The sequence below is a fragment of the Myodes glareolus genome, chromosome 9 (genome assembly GCF_982192425.1).
Source record: "Myodes glareolus chromosome 9, mMyoGla1.1, whole genome shotgun sequence".
NCBI lineage: Eukaryota > Metazoa > Chordata > Mammalia > Rodentia > Cricetidae > Myodes > Myodes glareolus.
Window position 1 is genome coordinate 42,860,636 of NC_142034.1, and position 21,756 is coordinate 42,882,391.

General features: G+C 43.8%; 1 protein-coding gene across 2 annotated transcripts; it reads left to right on the forward strand.

Moving 5' to 3' along the window:
• Positions 1-71: 71 nt before the first annotated feature.
• On the forward strand, positions 72-20,318 carry C9H17orf75 (chromosome 9 C17orf75 homolog). 2 transcript variants are annotated; one of them, XM_085695506.2, is made up of 10 exons: positions 72-259; positions 1,330-1,410; positions 4,118-4,243; positions 5,790-5,933; positions 6,494-6,551; positions 10,044-10,163; positions 12,662-12,726; positions 12,873-13,009; positions 15,614-15,717; positions 16,592-20,318. In XM_085695506.2, the coding sequence occupies exons 1-10, from the start codon at positions 120-122 to the stop codon at positions 16,796-16,798; spliced, it is 1,182 nt and encodes a 393-aa protein (XP_085551632.1). In that variant the 5' UTR covers positions 72-119; the 3' UTR covers positions 16,799-20,318. The 2 variants fall into 2 exon arrangements, with proteins under 2 accessions (XP_085551632.1, XP_085551633.1); XM_085695507.2 differs by lacking the exon at positions 4,118-4,243.
• The last annotated feature ends 1,438 nt before the right edge of the window (positions 20,319-21,756 follow it).

Below are 21,756 nucleotides of genomic sequence, written 5' to 3' on the forward strand. Positions count from 1 at the left end.
AAAGCCAGCGGAACTCAGGTGTGCGAGGGCTGGGAGGAGGTCGAGCCGGCCCACAGAGGACCGCCCAGCTCCGGGGGAACGGTTTGACGGGGACACAGGGCCGCGAGGAGGCTGCCACGATGCTCCCGTCTTTGCAGGAATCGCTGGATGGGGATGAAAAGGAGCTGGAGAGCAGCGAGGAGGGTGGCTCTGCGGAGGAGCGGAGACTCGAGCCACCACCCAGCAGACACTATTGCCTGTACAGCTACCGCGGAAGCAGGTGCCCGCGTCCTGCCCGCTGCGCCCGCGGCCCCGCCGCCCGGCCTTGCACCCCGAAGCCCCCACTCGCCATCTCCTCTCCCAACCAAGGTCTCTGACCCGGACCCGATGGGCCCTCCTGGCCTCCGTCGGTTCTTCATGGCCCGTCTGGACTTTTATGCCCTCCTCTCCCAAGCCCTCTGCCCTCTTTTAGACCCTGTCACCGCAGCCCGACATCTATTCAGCGCAGTCCTCCAGTGTCTGTTCCCTGCCCTCAGTGGCTGTCCTCAGTTGCGTTTATTTCTACGACACACTTTAATCCCCACCCTCTAGTTTCCTTAATTCTTGCTGCCTTTCTCTTCCCTCGGTAACCCCTGCCCACCGCGGCTGACTTCCTAGGAGCCCTTCTGGCCCGAGAATTTTTAAGATGTGTTTGACATTTTTATTTTTAATTATGTGTCTCTGTGTCTGTGTGTGGGTATTGGCACATGCATGCAGGTGCCCACTGAGGCCAGAGGCATCAGACACACATAGAACTTGAGTTACAGTCGATTGTGAGGTGCCCTAAGTGTGTATTGAGAACTAAATTTGGATCCATCCCCAAGAACATTGAGCGCTCTTAACCGCTGAGATATCGCTCCGGGCCTTGTTTGATTTTTATTTTAATTAATTTTTTTCTTATTAAAAATTATGTGCGTTGGTATTTTGCTTGGATGTATGTCTGTGTGAGGGTGTCTGAGCCTTTGAAACAATTGGTTATAGACAATTGTGAGCTGCCATATGGGTTCTAGGAATTGACTCCAAGTCCTCTGGAAGAGCAGCCGATGCTCTTAACCGCTGAGCTATCTCTCTAGTCCTTAATTTATTTTTAAATAGGAGTTTCTTCAAGCTTTTGGAATATTAAGTCTTTTCTCCACTTATTAAGTACCCTGAAGAGTAAGAGGGCTCTTGTCAGCCTTTTTTTATGGGGTTTCTTTGCCCTTGCAGCATTTTCATTGATTCCTTGTTTTTACCCAACTTGCAAAGATTGGATACTCTACTTGATTTACAGCCCACAACTGATAGTACTGCTTGTTGGATTGCGTCTTGCAGATTGACACAGCATCGAGGGGATAGTGACGATGGACATTCAAGTGGAACAAATACAGAAACCCCCTCTGGTGATGATTTCAGGTAAAAACAGTTAAGTATAATTCACTTGTGTGCTTTCATGATTTGTGCATATCATTGTAGGTATCAATGGATGTGTTGCTCTTACTGAATTTTCTCTGAGTCAACCATCAGCTCTTCTTAGGAATCCCTCCTTGGCTCTTTCACTCAAGGTAGGGGTAGATACAAATAACTGATAACGCCCCTGTGGTTAGCCATATAGAATTCTTTTTTTAATATTTATTTATTTATTATGTATACATAATTCTGTCTGTGTGTATGCCTGAAAGCCAGAAGAGGGCACCCACCAGGCCTCATTATAGATGGTTGTGAGCCACCATGTGGTTGTTGGGAATTGAACTCAGGACCTTTGGAAGAGCAGGTAATGCTCTTAACCACTGAGCGATCTCTCCAGCCCACCACATAGAATTCTTTTGAGTTTCTTGACTAGATAAAACTCCAGTAAAAATTCAAGATAATATTTCTGTCAAGATATATATTTAAAAATAAAGCAGAAGGGGTTTCTCATGCCTTTGATCCCAGCACTTAGGAGGCAGAGGCAAACGGATCTCTGAGTTTGAGGCCATTCTGATCTATAGAAGAAGTTCCAGAATAGTCAAGACTACACAGAGAAACCAAAACAAAACAAAGCTGGGTGGCAACAGCATACACATCTTTAATCCCAGCACTTGGGAGGCAGAGGCAAGTGGATCTCTGTGAGTTTGAGACCGACCTGGTCTACAAAGCAAGTTCCAGGACAGCCAGGCCTGCTACACAGAGAAACCCTATCAAAAAATCAAAACAACAAACAAAAACATAAATAAATAAAAACAGCAGCCAAACATGGTGGCATTTACCTGTAATTCCAGCACTTGGGAGGTGGAATGCTGGGAGATTAAAAGTTCAGGGTCAGAATGGGAAGAGAGTTCTATAAAGTGTATAAAGACCCAACTTCAATTCCAGAATCCAGGTAAAAGCTGAATAAAGTGGTGTACTTGTAATCCTAGCCCAGGGTAGGCAGAGAGAGGAGGATCCCTGGATCTTGTTCACCAGCCAGCCTAGCCTAATCCATAAGCCCCAGGTCCCAGGGAGAGACCCTACCTCAAAAAAGCAAGGTGGACAGCATCTGAGGAATAGGTTAACTTCTACCCTGTATAAGTATGTGCACATGCACACACAAATGTCCCTACACACATGAATATGCATATTCATGTACACACACAGAAGCAGTTGAAGATCATCCTTAGTTACACTGTGAGTTTGAAGCAGACTGAGCTACATGAGACTAATCTTTTTTTTTTTTTTTAGGTTTTTTTATTTATACGGTATCCTGCCTGTATGCCAGAAGAGGGAACCAGATCTCATTATAGGTGGTTGTGAGCCACCACGTGGTTGCTGGGAATTGAGCTCAGGATCTCTGGAAGAACAGTCAGTGCTCTTAACCACTGAGCCATCTCTCCAGCCCGAGACTCTAATCTTTAAAAAAAGGAAAAAACACTGGGGCTGGAGAAATGACTCCGTGGTTAAGGGAACTGACTGCTCTTCCAGTACCCACATGGTGGCTCACAACCCTATGTAACTCCAGTTCCAGGAAGCTGATGCCCTCTTCTGGCCTCCACAGACACCAGGCACATATTTGGAACACAAACACGAAGACAAAACACCCCTACACATAAAATAATAAAACTGAAAAATAGAAAGGAAGAGGTTGGAGGCATGGCTCAGTGGCTAAGAGCACATCCTACTTTTCAGAGGACCCAAGTTCAGTTCCCAGTACCCATGTCAGGTGGCTCACAACCGCCTCTAACTCCAGATCCAGATTATCTGACACTCTCTTCTGGACTCTAAGGATACCCAATCACATGTGGCGTGTACTCATACAGATACACAGGTATGCATAAACATTACTTAAATAGAAATAGCAATAAATTTTAAAATTATAAAACATCAACAATAACCAAACCCCCCAAAATAGGTCTAGTGAAATGGTACAGCAGGTAAAGGCACTTGCTGCCAAGCCTGATAGATGAGTTTAGTTTGACATGCAGAATTCATAAGATGGAAGGGAAAAAACTCACATGGATCCACCTGCCTCTGCCTCTCAATTTGCTGGCACTAAAGACTTGTGCCACTACTTTGGGGAAGAAAGTCATCTTTAAGGAGAAAGGTTGATTTAGCTCAGTTTCAGAAGTTTCAGTCCATGGTTTCTTGACCCCGCTGCCTGTGGCAACACAGGAGCTCATGGCGGAAACATGTAGCGGAGGAGCCTGTTGACTTCACGGCAGTAGGGAGAAAGGGACAAAGGGAGGGAGGCAGGCCGGCTTCCAGCCAGCTGGCCAAGCACTTCGGTTCTGATACTCCAGTGACTTAACTTCTTCCCATCTCCTAAAGGTTCTAATACTTCCAATAGCACCATGGCCTGGGAGCCAAACCTGCCTTTGGGGGCATTCCAAATCCAAACAGTAACACTCACCAACAGGGGTCATCAAGTAGACAGCAACCTAAGAGGGACCCTAAAATTGTTATGGCAATACACAGCTGTGATCCCAGCACTTGAGAGCGTTCGGCAAATTTGAGGTTAATCTAGGATATGTAGTTATTAGTTCAAGACCAGCCTGGGCTACATAGAGACCTTGTTGAGAGAGACCGAGGCCCTGGCTTTGGTGCATTATATGTGATTTATGGGTGTGCATGTACTACTGGCAAGAGCATGTCTCTTCCACTTGTCCAGCCTCTCCTTGGTGGATACTAATCTTCCATCTGAAGTGGAGCCAGAACTGCGCAGTTTCATTGCTAAGCGTCTTTCCAAAGGAGCATTCTTTGAAGGGCTGGGTAATGTTGCATCTATAGAGCTGAGGTAAGTATAAAATATGCTGTCTCCTGTGTTTTTTTATTTCTGAGCCAAACATGAGAAGTGTGGAGAAACTTGAAAAGATGTAGACCTGCAGAAAACATCTTTGCCTTCTGTTTTCCAGCACTTCCTCCTCTCCTGCTCCCAGCCAGAATGATGACTCTCACACATAAACATGGTGAAATTAGATTGAGTGAGATTCTGGCACCTCAATGTACTTTAGTCTTGTTTTATATTTAGACAACAGATTCTAGGGCTGGGGATATAGCCCTGATGTAGAGCACTTACCTAGCATGTACAGCTCTCTGTCCCTTAGTGTCTTTTTTTTTTTTTAAATAATGTATTTTTATTTTATGTACATGGTGCATTGCCTGCATGTGTGCCTGTGTGAGGGTATTGGATCCCCTGGAACAGACAGTTTACAGACAGTTGTGAGTTGCCATGTGGGTGCTAGGAATTGAACCTCAGTCCTCTGAAAGAGCAACCAGTGTTTCCAACCGCTGAGCCATTTCTCCAGCCCCCCTTAGTGTCATTTTAAAAAGTTAATTGCCAATGTAGAAATTGTATGCCTATAGTTTGTAACATACTTTCACAAATGCTGATGTAGTTCTTCTTACAAAGGGAAATAGGGCAGTGATCTTATTTTCCAGTGAGCAAGTAAACACAGAGAACCAAAATTGGAAGGCCAAGGTCAGGTCACAGGGAGGTCAGGTCACAGGCATTCTGAGCCTGACCCCAGCTATCCTGTCATCACAGTCCTTCAGACCGCGCATTTTTTTAAACATAGGTCCTCATATCGGTGGTCCAAATAAAGCTACTAGAAAAGCCAGGCACATCAGCATAGAACATCCATGACATGTGAAGGTTTAAAGGACGGAGAACATGCTAATTTTATGTAAACATGAGTATTCTGTGAACAAAGCTGAACTTTGTGTGAATTTTTCTTTAAACACTTTTTAAATTATTTTATTTTATTTTCTGTGTATTGTTGGTGGATCTACCTGCATAAGTGTCTGTGTACAAGGTGTGTGCCTGGTGCCTGCAGAGCCCAGCAGAGGGTGTTGGATCCCCTGGAGCTAGATATGTTTGTGTGCCACTATGTGCTGGGAATTGAACCTGGGTCTTTTAGAAGAGTAGCCAATGCTCTTTTAACTGCTTAGCCATCTCTCCAGCTCCTAGGTTTTTCACATAAGACTGCAGAATTCAATGAACCTCTATGAGAGGCTGGTTTGTTAAAGTCTCACCATGTAACCTGACTGGTCTGGGGCTCACCATGTAGACCAGGTTGTTTTTGAACTCACAGAGATCTGCGTGCCTCTGCCTCCCGGTGCAGGGTTGTAGTGCATCATCACACCCACTCTCTAGGCTATTTAATAAACCTCACTGGTGTGCAGTCACGCTCCCCTGCTGAGAAGAGGGGAACGAGGCTGGGAATCTCTGCATGGGTGGGATCTCAGAGTGTTACCCAGCAAGACCCGGGTTCAGAGCTGGTTCACAAAGGGAGGAACATGAGTGCCAGATATGCCACTTTACCCTTCTCTTTCTTTTCTAGAATTCCGGGTTACCGGGTTGGTTGTTACTACGGCCTTTTCCAACAGGAAAAACTGCTTCCTGAAATAACAGCAGTGGAACCAGAACTTAACCCTTCTGAGTATGTGGTCTGCTTCTTAGGAGGGTCTGAAAAAGGATTGGAACTATATCCTTTCTTTGGTATTTGAGATTATCCGGAGGGAAAACATGGGGTAAGGGACTAGTAGCTACCTCCCTGCACCCACCTTCCCCACCCTTGATTGTATGTCCGAATGCCATTTATGGCCATTTGTCCAGGCTTATTTTAATCCAGTTTGTAGTATTTAAGAGACCATCTCTCTCTCTCTTTGAGACAAGCACTCACTTTGTAGTCTTGTAGTCCTGACTGGCATGGAGCTCACTATGTAGGCCATTCTAGTCTCAGACTAAAAGAGATCTACCTGCTTCTGACACTGAGCACTGGAATTAAAAGCTTGTGCCACCGTGCCCAGCTGAGACCTTGTATTTTTTTTCTTTCTTTTGAGACAGGGTTTCTCTGTAGCTTTGGAGCCTGTCCTGAAATTTACTCTGTAGACCAGGCTGGCCTTGAACTCAGAGATCTGCTTGCCTTTGACTCCCAAGTGATAGTATTAAAGGCCTGTGCCACCATTGCCCAGCAACCTTGTATTTCTTGCTGAGAGGTAAGATACTGATTGATCATTCTGTATCACTTCCTTAAGAACATACTTTCAGGCTTGAATTGGACAAGTATATTCAAGGGCTGAAAAATAACATGAACTGCAAGGTAAGATGACTGGAACGCTAGAGACTAAAGTGATGAACATACAGGACTGCTGTGCTTGTCGGGTCTCTCGGTAGCTCACCGACGGCAGTGGATAAGTGCTATGGGCACAGGCAGGGGGCGGCTGTGCCATAGGTGCTGAAGGCTTCAGGATTCTGCTTTCGATATGTTGCGTTGATGAAAACATCAGTGTTGAGTCTTATTGTGGGAATCCACCCCTGTCATCTCAGCACTTGGGAGGCAGAGTATGAGGCGAGCCTAGTTTACATAGTGAGTTCCAAGTCAGCCAGAGCTACATAGTAGACCCTCTCAGAAGGAAAACAGGGAACTGAAAGAATGGCTCAGTGGTTAAAACACTGTTTACTATTCCAGAGGACCCAGGTTCAATTCCCAGTACTCTCATGGTGGCTCACAACCATCTGTAGCTCTAGTTCCAGGGAATCAGACATAGAGACAGTGTCCTCTGCAGTCACTATGCACATGTGATATGCAGACATACATGCTGGCAAAACCCCCCTACTCATAAAATAAAGTAAATTAAAAAATCAAGCACAGCTGGTGAGGTGGTTCAAAGGTTGATGTGCCTGCCACCAAATCTGACTATCTGAGTTTGATACCCAGGCCTCACACTGAAGAAAAAGAACTGACTTACATGTATTGTTCTCTGACCTCCACATAAATGTATGGAGCATGTATACACATACACACAGAAATGTAAAAACAAAGACAAATCTGTCCAAAATTCAGTGGCAGTTAATAGCACCTGGTGGGGAAGAAGACGCCTTTTCTCTCATTTCTAGGCACATGGGTTCTATATTTTTGGCTAGCAGCTTATGGCATCAGAGATATGCTCCTCCACAGTCTACAGATACCAAGTTTTAAAAACATTCCATTTTTATTACTCTTTCATGAATTAGACATGTCTGTATTGACTCATTTATCTAAATCTGTCAAAACTGCTTTCAGGCTGGGCGGTGGTGGCGCACACCTTTAATCCCAGCACTCGGGAGGCAGAGAAAGGCGGATCTTTATGAGTTTGAGACCAGCCTGGTCTACAAAAACTAGTTCCAGGACAGGCTCCAAAGCTACAGAGAAATCCTGTCTCAAAAACAAAATAAAACAAAAAACAAAAACAAAACAAAACAAAACAAAAGAAAACCCAGCCAACCAAACAAAAAAACCTGTGCTTTCAGGAGGTTTAAGGCCAGCCACAGCAAGAGACTTTGACACTCACCAAATTTCTGTGAGATTCTGTCTGAATAAAACTACATCTTTAGTGACAGCAGCTATTAGTGAAGACTCTCATATGACATGTAGTAATAGTTCTAGTACTCAAAAGCTACTGCAAGAGGAGAGGAAAGGACAGGAGAGCTGTGAGCTAGGGATTTGAAACTGGGGTCCCGGACTCTCCCAGGTAGGAGCTCTTCCTGTGTGACAATTGTCCCCAGAGAGCAGCAGTCTAGAGTATCAGATGTGCTCATAGGGCCATGTCAGTACTTCAGTAGTTCCTTATATCCCTCCTTATTCACAGTCTGAGTATGAACAAATTGTCTACACTAATTAGTTCAAGCAGAGTCAAGATGGAGAAATGGCCGGGCGGTGGTGCGCACGCCTTTAATCCCAGCACTCCGGAGGCAGAGGCAGGCGGATCTCGGATCTCTGTGAGTTCGAGGCCAGCCTGGTTTACAAGAGCTAGTTCCAGAACAGGCTCCAAAGCTACAGAGAAACTCTGTCTCGAAAAAACAAAACAAAACAAAACAAAAAGATGGAGAAATGGGATATTTAGAGCAGTGGTTCTCAACTCGTGGGTCGTGACCCACTTAACAAACCTCTGTATCCAAAAATATTTACATTATGATTCATAACGGTAGCAAAATTACAGTTATGAAGTAATAGCAAAAATAATTTCATGGTTGGGGGAGTCACCACAACATGAGAAACTGTATTAAAGGGTCGCAATGTTAGGAAGGTTGAGAACCACTGTCATCAAGCATCTCTCCAGTGAGGAGGACATGCAGTAAAGAGTTGCCTAGAACCCTGTTCTTCAGTCAGATCATCCAGAAAAACCATGTCATAATTCCTTTTTTTTTTGAGATAGGGTCTTGTTCTGTAGTCTGTCACACAAACTCACTTTGTAGTCTAGGGCAGCTGTGAACTTAAGATACTCCTGTCTCAGTCTTCCAAGTGTCGAAACTGCAGGTCTGCACCAAAGTGCTTGTTCACAATTTATTTCATTGTATATGTTTGAGAGGCAAAAAAGGAATGGCCAGGCAGTGGTGGTGCACACCTTTAATCCCTGCTCTGAGTAGACAGACAGGAGGATCTTTTGATTTCCAGGCCAGAAAAGGCTACACTCACTGGTTTTTGTCTTGAAAAACCAAAAACCAAGCCAAACCAAACCAAAACAAAACAAAACAGGAAAGAATGGCCGGCTTGTTGCCACATACCTATAATCTAAATTCAAGGCTAGCCTGTATTACATGGCTGCACCATATCTCAAAAACAGACGGGAAAGGTACTTATTCTAGTTCTTGTTGTCCAACCATTAGGAGCATATTGAAGGGGGCTGGAGAGAAGGCTCAACAGTTAAAATCACTGGCTGCTCCTCCAGAGGGTCAGAGTAAACTTCTCAGCCAAAAGTCCTGCTACTCACCACTGCCTGTAACTCCAGTTCCGGAGGATGCAACACCCTCTCTGGACTCCAGGGGGCTTCTACAAGAACACACATAAACACATACCAACAAAAATAGAATTTAAAAATTGTACTGAAGAACTAAGAAGGTGGAGAAGGTGGCTTTGAGAACCTGAGTTTGGATCCCTAGTATCCATATTAAAATCTGAGTGTGGTGACATGCCTCTGTAACCCCAGTGCTGAAGTGGTGAACAGGCAGGTCCCTGGACCTCATTAGCCAGTCATTCCAGCCAGATCAGTGAACTCCAGGTTCAGTGAAAGACCCTGGCTCAAGAAAATAAGATGGAGAAGTTGGAGAGGGGGTACCTGCCAAGACTGCTGACCTGAGTTTATCTCCAGCACCCAAGGGTTGAAGGCCAGAGCTGACTTCTACAAGTTGTCCTCTGATCTAAACAGACACCATGGCACACTTGTGTCCACTACCACCAGCCCACCTCCAAAAATGTAGTTGAAAATCTTAAGGTGGCAAGCAATTGAGGAAGACACCTGATGTCAACTCTGAGCGTTCACAGGCACGCAAATACATATATCATGCATACAGAGAAAGTATATAGAGCCGGGTGATGGTGGCTCATGCCTTTAATTCCAACACTCAGGAGGCAGAGGCAGGTGGATCTCTGTGAGTTCAAGGCCAGGCTAGTCTCTAAGAGCTAGTTCCAGAACAGCTAGGATTGTTACACAGAGAAACCTTGTCTCAAAAAAACAAAAACAAACAAACAAAAAAAGAGTATATTGAAGACAAAAGTCCACTAAGCTAAAGATTTTTATGATATTAAATCAAACAACATTCTTTCTCAACCTAGGAAAGCAGCCTGGGATGTGATGTCAGGTCCTATCTGAACAGCTGGTATGAGGATGTGGTGTGTCCGATCCAAAGGGTGGTTCTTCTCTTTCAGGAAAAGCTGACCTTTCTGCTACATGCTGTAAGTATTGCACACCAAAGACCATTCCCGGTTAGAATATCCTCAGCAGACCTGGATCATTTAGAAACATACTCGTTTTCTCTAAACATGACTTTTCCCTGCCTGAATATTTCTTCAGACAATGCTTGCTGTTTAGACCATATCTTACTGACTCCTGTCTAGAAAGTTTTATTACTAAGGTGGGGTTGGGTGTCAGCTGGATCTCTCCATTAAAAACTGCTTTCACATGAGGTGTGCCGGTGCATGTCTATTCTCCCAGCGCTGGGGATAGAAGCAGGAGAAGGAGGTTAAGGTCAGCCTCAGCTACACAGAGAGTTTGACACACACCTGAGTTATGTGACCCTGACCCATTAAAAATGTCAGCTGGGTCTTCACATTTAAAAAAAAGTAATAATATTTTCTTTTTAGCCACTTTTTAAAAATAGGGCCTCACTGGGCAGTGGTGGTACATACCTTTAATCCCAGCACTTGGGAGGCAGAGGCAGGAGGATCTCTTAAATTCAAGGCTAGTCAAGGATATGCAGGAAAACACTGTCTCAAAAACAAACAAACAGGGGCTGGAGAAATGGCTCAGTGTTTAAGAGCACTGACTGCTCTTCCAGAGGATGCGGGTTCAATTCCCAGCACCCACATGGCAGCTCACAACTGTCTGAAGATCCAGTTGCAGGGATCTGACACCTTCACACCAATGCACATAAGATAAAGTTAAATAAACCATAAAAAATATTTAAAAGCAAACAAACAAACAAACAAAAAAGAATAAAGTAATAAAAAGCAAAAAAAGATAGGGCTTAACTGTTCAGCCCAGGATGGCTTAACTTTTTTTTTAGAAAAGACTTAAATGATTGTGTGTGTGCGTGTGTGTGCGTGTGTCTGTGTGCACGCGTGTGTCTGTGTGAGCACGTGTGTGTGCGCGCGTAGAGACAGGACAACTTTTGTGAGCGCTCATCTTCAGCCTTGTTTCTGTGTGGCATAAGAGCAGGCGGCTGGCCCTCGAGCCTTCCGCTGATCATCTCATATCTGCCTCCCATGTCACCGTGAGAGTGCCAGGACATGCATGCCCCGGATCCGCTCTCGTGTGGGTTCTGAGGGCTGCACTCAGCCGTCTGGCTGCAACAGCTGAGTCACTTCCGGCTGACTCCAACTCTTCAATCTTACCTGCCTCAGCTTCTTGAGATTATGGACCTGCCCGACCACATCCGTCTGAAATAATTACTGTTTGAAATGCTGGGAAACAGGTGCCATTTTCAGAATATCTGAAAATGAAAGCAAGATGCAAAGTAATTTTAACTATATGAAAGTGTTTGGGCCCTGCACAAGCCTGACGGCCTGAGTTCAGTCCCCAGATTCCACAAGATGGCAGGAGAGAACCAAATCCCAGAATTGTCCTAACTTCCACATGTACTCCTTGACACTTTTATACACATGAATACACGTGTATACACACACACACACACACACACACACACACGATAAATAGATTTGGGGGCTAGTGTAATAGCTAAGGGCATTTGCTGCCAAGCCTGGCAACCTGAGTTCAATCCCTGGAACCTTCAGGAGAGTACTGATACCTGCAAATTGACCTCTGACCTCCGCATGAGCGCTATGGCATGCGTGCAGCCCCCATTGAGGTAAATAAGTGAGTAAATAAATGCTGAAAAATGTTAAAGTGGTGACACATGTAATTTTACAAACGCCATGAAGAAGTCACACCATGCAACAAGGCTCACATCAGAGGCACATAGGAGATGTATTGGAAGAGGAGAGAAGGGGGCAGAGAAGGAGGAAGAGAGAGGGGCAGAGACAATTCCCCCGGGGACGGGGACGAGTGGTAGAAAAGAGAGAGAGGGAGGGAGAGACACGGGAGGTGGGCAGGCCCACCTTTTAAAGGAAACGTAGTGAATGTGCTCAGGAGGTGCTCTTAGTGGCTGCAGCTGAGGACTGTCCTGTCAGGATCCCAAGGGCAGGCCAGTGCAGATGCCTGAATACTAACACCTACCACTAAAGAAACTGAGGTTGGAGGATCAGGAGGTGCAGGCTAGCTATGCTGCATAGCAAGACTATCTTAAAATAAACCATACTAATAAATAAAAATTAAAGCAAACAAACAAAAACAAGCCAGGCTATGGTGTTGCACGCCTCTAATTCCAACACTTGGGGGGATCTCTGTGAGTTGGAGGCCAGCCTGGTCTATATAGTAAGTTCCAGGACAGCTCCAGTGCTACACAGAGAAACCCTGTCTCTCAAAGTCAAATCAGACAAAGAAATAAGTCAAACATTACTGAGCAGGGCTTAGCTTAGAGCATTTGTGTAGGGTGTACGAGGTCCTGGGTTTGATCTGCAGCAGTGGATAACCTTTCCTTCACATGTTTCATATAGCCGCTGATCACAAGGTGCAATGGGCAGTGTTCATTAATAACCATGGCAGATGATGCATTTGGGTCAGTAAGGAACAGAGGAGGTATGTATCAAACTGGCTCCCTCCCTCTCTCTCATAGGCTCTAAGTTATACTCCTGTTGAGCTTAAAGAATCAGATGAAAAAACAAAGAGAGACATTAACAGGTAAAGAACATAATTTCTGAAGAAATCCCGCCACCCCTCCCCAAGCCAAACGACTACATTTTTACCTCCCACTCCTAGTATAGAATGCATTTGTTTTCTCCTGTTCTACAATGCTGTTGGTGGAAAAGGACTTGTATATATCACAGGTTTCTGAGTGTGGCCAGTCTCCAAGGACTTATTCATGAAGGCACCATGACCTCTTTGTGCATGGCCATGACAGAGGAGCAGCATAAGTCTGTGATCATCGACTGTAGTGGGCCCCAGCCTCAGTTCTACAATGCAGGTGAGTCAGAAACCTAGAGGCAGTGTTTGTGGGACTCCTGCGCTGAAAACACGTGACACAGACATGTCCTTCTTGTGCTGAGCTAAGCTTGCTGAAACCTTAATGATCCTAGAGACATGGGATTCAATTCATGCCTGGTAGTCCACTCTGCATATAAAAAAACTCACGTGTGTACATATGTGTATATAAGAAAACATAGGAACAAATCCGAAAATGCTCAGAAAGGCATATTTACATTTTTTTACTTTGAGATAGGGTCTCACTGTATAGTCCAGGTTGGCCTTGAGCTGACAATCACCCTGCCTGGCTCTCCTAGGATTACAGGTATGCTTTATATAAAGACTTTTTTTTGTTTGGTTGGTTGACTGCTTTTGAGAAAGGGTCTTATGTAGGCTGTACGGGCCTTAAACTTCTAAACCCTCTACCTCCACCTCTCAAACGCTGAGATTATAAATGTGCATTACTGTGCCTAGTTTGCAGACATTTTCTTGTTTTTGGATTTTTTATTTCCAAGACAGTTCCTCTGTGTAATCCTGACTGTCCTGGGACTCACTATGTAGACCAGGCTGGCCTCGAACTTAGAGATCTACCTGCCTCGGCCTCCTCAGTGCTGGGATGAAAGCCATGTGCCACCACTGCCTGGCATTAAAGGCATGTTCTTAAAATCTTTTTGTTTTGTTTTGTTTTTTTGAGACAGGGTTTCTCTATGTAACAGCTCTGGTGGCCTGGAACTTGTTTTTTTGTTTTTTTTTCCTGGAACTTGTTTTGTAGAGCAGACTGGCCCCAAGTGAGAAATGCACCTACCTCTGCCTCCCAAGTGCCAGGATTAAAGCCATGTGCCACCACACCTGGCCAAGAAAATCTTTTGAGTGTGTCTGTGTGAGAGCAGGTACGCGTGTACCCCAGCACACATATGGGAGCCACAGGACAACACTGGGTGTCAGTCTTCACCAAAGGAGATAGTTTTTTTTTCTTTCTTTGTGTGTGTGTGTGTGTGTGTGTGTGTGTGTGTGTGTGTGTGGTTTTTGTTTTGTTTTGCTTGTTTGTTTTTGTTTTTTGTTTTTGAGACAGGGTTTCCCTGTAGCTTTGAAGCCTGTACTGGAATTCACTTTGTAAACAGGGCTGACTGGTTTCGAACTCAGAGATTCGCCTGCCTTTACCTCCTGATTGCGGGGATTAAAGGTGTGTACCACCTGACAGGAGTTGTTTTTTTTGTTGGCTCCTCTATTTGTCAGTCTAGCTGACCCTCAAGGGTCCAGGTGTTTTCCTGTCTCCATCTCAACATAGGAACGATGGGACTTCAGATACACCCTTTGGCATCTGGCGTCACGTGGGTGCTGAGACGGTCTCAGGACCTCATGTTTGCATGGCTAAGTGCTTTATCCACCAAGCCACTTCCCCATCCCTGAAGACATTTTAAACATTTATTTATTTATTGTTTTTCTTTTCAAGACAGGGTTTCACTGTATAGCCTCAACTGTGTAAGAACTTGCTCTGTAGACCATGCTTGCCTCAAATTCATAGAGATCCACCTGCCTCTGCCTCCTGAGTGCTAGTATTAAAGGTGTGTGCCAACACACCTGGCTTCTAAAGGCATTTTTTGATATAACAAATTGGAAGCAATTTAAATGTTTAACAAGAAGAAATCAGTAAATTGCTAACTCACAGATTGGAATTTAGAGTGGCTAAAATCAAACTAGAGATACATGTTAATCATGTCTCTGAATCGTACTGTTCAGTGAAAGAGCCATTAAGAAAAATAGAGTCAATATATAGAAAGCAATACATATACAAGGTAAAGGTGGCTAACCAAAGCTTCAAGAATATATTAGGAGGGGGCTGGAGAGATGGCTCAGCGGTTAAGAGCACTGACTGCTCTTCCAGAGGTCCTGAGTTCAATTCCCAGGAACCACATGGTGGCTCACAACCATCTGTAATGAGATCTGGCGCCCTCCTCTGGCGTGCGGGCATAGATGGAGGCAGAATGATGTATACATAATAAATAAATAAATCTTTAAAAAAAAAAAGAATATATTAGGAATGAGAGTTCTTTCCAGTGGGAATAGAGAGAGAGAGATGTGTGATGATGGGGCTTCGGCTGCTTGGGTATTTCTTACCACGTGGTAAGCATAACTATTTTTGAAGTCACAAGAGAAGTTTTAAATAATTATAAATGGTTTTTATAAAGAAATTCATGTGCTAGGCAATGGTGGTTCATGCCTTTAATCCCAAACTGGGGAAACAGAGGCAGGTGGATCTGTGTGAGTTCAAGGCTAGCCTAGTCCACAAAATGAATTCCAGGACAGCCAAGGCTGTTACATAGAGAAACGTTGCCTCAAAAATCAATCAATCAATAAATAAATAAATAGGAAGAAAAAAAGAGAGGAAAGAAAAGAAATTCATTTGCTAGAACTGGATAGATGGCTCTGTGGTTAATAGCAGGTGCTGCTCTTTCAGAGGTGTTAGGTTCCCAGCACCTAGGAATACAGTCTCCTGTATTCATACACACACATACTCACACACAGTTGAAAATAATAAAAGTAAAATCTTTAAAACTGACATACATGTGCTTTGTGTTATTTAATTTTATTTCCTGTTGTTTAGGAAGCAACCGTTTTTGTGAGGACTGGATGCAGGCTTTCCTACATGGTGCTGAAGCGGGGAACCCTTTTCTTTTCAGACAAGTTCTGGAGAACTTTAAACTAAAGGTAATGAACTGGCTGTGTGCCAGTGGCCACGCACAGTGTTTGGTTCTGCATCTGATTACTGCAGGAGGCAGCAGCGGTGCTTGGCTTCGCAGTCACCATGCTCTTTAGATGGGGCATCCTCAGAACTCGCCTCAGAAGGCACTGCTGTCCAGCAGCATTGTGTGCATGCAATTTCATTTCCAATACTTTGTGGTGAATTGCTTGCTTATAGTTAGGGGACATCAAGCTGATAATTTGTGATGCATATACATTGCAATACACAGAAACAAATGATTTTAAATTCTGGTTGGTGAGTACTGTCACCACAGAAGATTTTTAAAGTTTTAAATTTTTTTTTTTTTTTTTTTTTTTTTTTTTTTTTTTTTTGGTTTTCAAGACAGGGTTTCTCTATGTCACAGTCCTGGCTGTCCTCGACCTCATTCCATAGACCAGGCTGTCCTTGAACTCACAGAGATCACCTGCCTCTGCTCTCAAGTGCTGGGATTAAAGGCACCACAGCTTGACAGAAGACTTTTAAAGTCTTTTTAAATGTGTGATTCTGTTACACTAAAAGCAAAGCATACTAGCAATAGGAATAATGGGTGTTCTTATAAAAAGTTTAACATTAGCTAGGTGTGGTGGTGCACACCTTTAATCCCAGCACTGAGAGGCAGAGGCATGTAGACCTGTGAGTTTGAGGCCAGCCTGGTCTACAAAGTGAGTTTCAGGACAGCCAGGGCTACATAGTGAGACCTTGTCTCAAAAAAAAGAAACAAAACAAAACAAATGCCACCAATGTCGACATACCCTGAGTGTTCACCTTGAGAGCAGGCATTCTTCAAGGCTCATCATGACCTACTCTCTAAACAGATTTAACTGGGTCATCTTTTCCTAGGCCATACAAGACACAAACAATTTGAAGAGATTTATCCGACAGGCAGAGATGAATCACTATGCTTTGTTTAAGTGTTACATGTTCCTTAAGAACTGCGGCAGTGGAGACATTCTTTTGAAGATTGTTAAAGTGGAGCATGAAGAAATGCCCGAAGCCAAGAGTGTGGTGGCAGTCCTTGAAGAGTTCATGAGGGAAGCGCTTGACTGAGGTGTGATCGTGACATGGATTAGCTGCGTGTGTGGAGCTGCAGTTGTCATTGTTCACAGGACCACACTGCTCCTAAGATGACGGGAAACACACAGGCTCTTTCTGCCTTTTGTACTTTGTTTGTTTAACTTAATTAAACACAGAAATCCGAGGATCATCTTCACAGAGTCCTAGGCAGATAATGTGTATTACAATTGTGGAATTTTGCTACCTTGTTAGTCTCATAAATTTTAAGCTTAAAACATATGCTGCCTAAAAAGCTTTGGAGGTGAATTTTGGCTTCTCAGGAGCTTACTGTAGTATTTAGCAGGTTTTCCTCCTCCTCAAGACAAAAAACAAAAAAGTTCCTCAATAGACATGTGATCCTAGTGAGATGTGATGACAATGCCTATAACCAGCTACTCAGGAGGCGGAGTCAGGTTTCAAGTTCCAGGCCAGTCTGAGCTACAAAGTAAGTTTGTGTCCAGCTTGGACTATAGCAGTCATCATCATACTGATCTTCTAGCACCACCATCTGTTTCAGAGACAGACCTGTTCATCCTGGGGTTGCCTGACACACACCAATGGTGGGCATGAATGATGAAGCCACCTTATTTAAAGCCAATATGCAAATAAATCATGAGTGTATAAGAATTTAAAAGTGAGGGGCTGGAGAGATGGCTCAGTGGTTAAGAGCACTGGCTGCTCTTCCAGAGGTCCTGAGTTCAATTCCCAGCAACCACATGGTGGCTCATAACCACTTGTAATGAGATCTGGTGCCCTCCTCTGGCGTGCGGACATACATGGAGGCAGAATTTTGTATACATAATAAATACATAAATCTGTTTAAAAAAAAAAAGAATTTAAAAGTGAGCCGGGCAGTAGTGGCACACACATGCCTTTAATCCTAGTACTTGGGAGGCAGAAACAGGTGGATCTTAGTAGTTCGAGACCAACCTGGTCTACAAAGTGAGTTCCAGGACAGCCAGGACTATTACATGGAGAACCCCTATTTTAAAAAAATAAAAATAAAGGAATTTAAAAGTGTGCTGGGTGATGGGGATGTCTTTAGTCCTAGCACTTGGGAGGCAGAGGCAGGCAGATCTCTGTGTGTTGAGGTCAGCAAGTTCCAGGGTAGCTGGGAATACACAGAAAAACCCTGTCTTAAAAAAACCAAACCAAAACAAAAGTTTAAAAATGAGCTTTATATTACATAATACATACTTTTGGCTGACACTCTATGTTCAATCCTCAGGACCCACACAGTAGGAGAGGATCAACTCCAACAAGTTCCCTCTGACCCCTTCTCCCCCCACACACATGTACATACAATAAATATAATAAATGGGGAACTGTTGCTTTGGAAAAGACCCAGATTTGATTCCCAGCACCTACATGGTGGCTTACAACCATCTGTAGCTTCAATTCCAGGGGATTTGATAGCATGTTATGACTTCCTCAGGCATCAGACACACATGTAATATACAGACCTACATGCAGGTAAAGTACTTATAAACATAAAATAAAATAATCTAAAACCAGAAAAATAAAAGAAATGGATGTACTAGCTTCAATATGAAGCATTCTCCCAGATGAAAAGCTATTGCAGAAGTGTCTACATCATTTACAGGTACTTATTTGCCAGGAGCCTGTATTTTTTTTTTTTTTTTAGGTGAAAATGCTGGGGTTTTTAAACGGTATTAAGGGAAAAAGTAGTAAACACAGTAAATATCCTTTACAAGCAAATATAAGAATGCAAACTAGAAGCCAGATGCATGCCTTTGAATGCAACACTCCACAAGCCAGAGGTAGTTGGAACTCTGTGAGTTCAGGGCTAGCCTGATTTACATAGCAAAGTTTCAGGTCAGCTGGGTCTATATAATATAGTGAGACCCTGTCTCAATAAATAAGTAAATAAATATATTATAATAATTTAAAAATGCAAACAAATTCTTTTTATCACAATTGCTTATTGATTTTAGTTTGGTCCTGTGTCACAAGCCTTGGATTGTTTTACTCTGGATCAATGCCCTGGGGTGGCCATTTCTAAATCCCCATGGATGCCAGCTGAAGCCACACACAGAGTTGTTCTGCATAGCTCTTTAGTACGTCCATTTGATCATGATTTTGGTTTAGGAAATCAGAAGCCTTGTGTTCTCACTGCCTTCAGGATGCTCAGAGGAGCAGAAGCCTGTAAAACTGAGGAACTCTTAACAGTGCTCGTAAACTCCTGCTAAGAGCAGACAGAGTTCTAACTTCCAAAGTGATCGACAGTGGCCTTCTGCCCTCTCCTCTCCATAAGTCAGTCTAGGGACATGACTCACCACGCCCTTTCTTTTCCTTTAATGAGAAATACAATGCAGGATCTTCAAAAATGCTTTCATATGGCTTTAAAGTTTAATAACTTGGATTACAGGCAGTATAGAAAAGAATCTAAGTGGCATTTTTATAGCCGTCTGACGACTGGACAGTCAGTAGCTCTGCAGCACTTTTCTGGACTCTTCCTAATGCACTTAGTTGGCCACTTGGACATCATTTTGTAAAAATGAGCAACAGTAGGACATCAATATCTTGATTCTGTAAAACAAAAATCTTCATTTTCAACCTCACAATGAAGAGTCTGGCAAATGGCATTTAAGAAATAAATGTAGGGGCTAGGGAAATACCTCTCTGTAAAGTACTTGCCGTGCAAACATGAGGACTGGAGTTTGACCCTCAGAGCCCATATACAAAAGTCAAGTGTGATAGCATGTGCTTGTAACCCTAGCACTGATGAGGCAGGAGAGTCCTACTGACCAGCCTAGCCGGAGAGATAACTCAGTGGATAAAGGCCCTTGCCACCAAGTCTGATGACCTGAGAGCTATCTCCAGAATCCATGTAAAGGTGGAAGGAGAGAGCCAGGTGATGGTGGTGGTGTATGCCTTTAATCCCAGCACTTGGGAGGCAGAGGCAAGTGGATCTCTGTAAGTTCGAGGCCAGCCTGGTCTACAGAGCAAGTTCCAGGACAGCCAGGGCTGTTACACAGAGAAACCCTGTTTGGAGGGTTGCGGGGAGGTGGAAGGAGAGAACCCACTCCTGCAAACTGCTCTCTGACCTCTACACATGCATCCCTCAGAATTAATCAGTTAACAAACAGGAAAACAAAAGGGTAGATGGCTCCTGAGGATTGATATCCCAGGGTTGGCCTCAGACCTCCTTATGTTTGTACTTCCTTTGCAATGTAGGCTCACTACATTACACAATTGTATATAGTGGTCTTATGTTTAAAAAGAAGACTGTGATATCTGTATTGCTATTAAAGACAAGGAGAAAAATGTCATAGAATTATCTTGTTGGTCCTGAGAAGAAACAACTCATGGCCATAAAGCTGTACTGTATCCAAATTTTAATAAGTGAAATGTATTAAATTGTAAAGGTTTAAAAAGTGATGTTCAGACATGGAATAAAACTTGTAATTGTGTGCAACACACAAGAAATATATGTTTGCCTTGTATCAAAAATGCAATTAATTTGTAATAATAAAACACAGCTTCTAATCAAGGCAGATATTTATGCCTAATTGAACTCAGTTCACACCTTTAATAATTTCCAACAAGTTTATGGGGAAATTATACTTTTTTATACCCATACATCATAACCCACACACATACACATATACATACACTAAGGCATGTACCTATCACCTGCTGGAATGCATGAGAAAGGGGGAAACAGTTTTTATCACAATGTTTTACTTGTTGTCTAAAACAGTTTCACCTGTGGGACACAGGTCCTTTCTTCCCTCACACACAGAGAGGGTGATAGGACTAGATTCTGGAACTGAGAAGTGACAGACAAAGTGGGGGTCTGTGAAGAAAAGACCCAGCAAAGACTCCAAAGTTACCCACTGCTCCTGAGTGATCTCGAGTTGATGAAATGAGATAGGTTCTTTGTAAATGTGCGTATATATTGTATGTGTGTTTGCATGTGTATGTGGAGACCAGAGGACCTTGTATATGTGGCCTGGGACTTGGCCAAGTAGGCTAGGCTGGCAGGGCAGCAAGTCCCAGGGATTTACCTCGCCCGCACTGGGATGACAAGTGTGCACTGCATCTGGATTTTACATGGGTACTTGGGACTGAGCTTAGAGTCCTAGAACTCCAGAAGTAGGCCGGGCTGACCTTGAACTCACAGAGCTCTACCTGCACGCACTAGTACAGGCCAGCCAGAGACTGCCTCCTAACATATGTATGAATTTGATTCCCTTTAAGTCCCATGCAAATATCCAGGGACCAAGAATATAAACTGGCCAGCAGTGGTAGTGCACGCCTTTACTCCCAGTACTCTGGAGACAGAGGCAGGTGGATCTCTGTGAGTTCAAGGCCAGCCTAGTCTACAGAGTGAGTTCCAGGACAGCCAGGGCTATAACACAGAGAAAACTTGTCTCAAAAACAAAAACAAAAACAAAAAACAACCCCCTATCCACCCTCAATATATATAATGAGCTTTTTTTTTTCTTTTTTGAGACAGGGTTTCTCTGTGTAGCCCTATCTGTCTTGGAACTCGCTCTGTAGACCAGGCTGGTCTCGAACTCACAGAGATCCACCTACCTCTGTCTCCCAAGCGCTGGGATTGAAGGCATGCACCACCACTGCCCGGTTTATATAAATTTGGAACCAGATGGCCTAAGTGTGGATCCAGCTAATCTATTTACTGTCACAAGTCACAAACTGTAAGTCTATGAGACTGTTTATGAGAATGGCCAAGTGTGATGGTGCTCTCCTTTAATCCCGAAGCAGGTGGATCTCTGTGTGTTTAAAACCAGCCAGGCAAGCCAGAGATACATAGTGAGACCCTGTCTCAAAGGCAAAACAAGTGGGGTGACGGTGACAGCACACGCCTTTAATCCCAGCACTTGGGAGGCAGAGGCAAGAGATCTCTGTAAATTCATGGCCAGCCAGTTCTACAGAGAGGGTTTCAGAACAGCCAGGGCTATCCA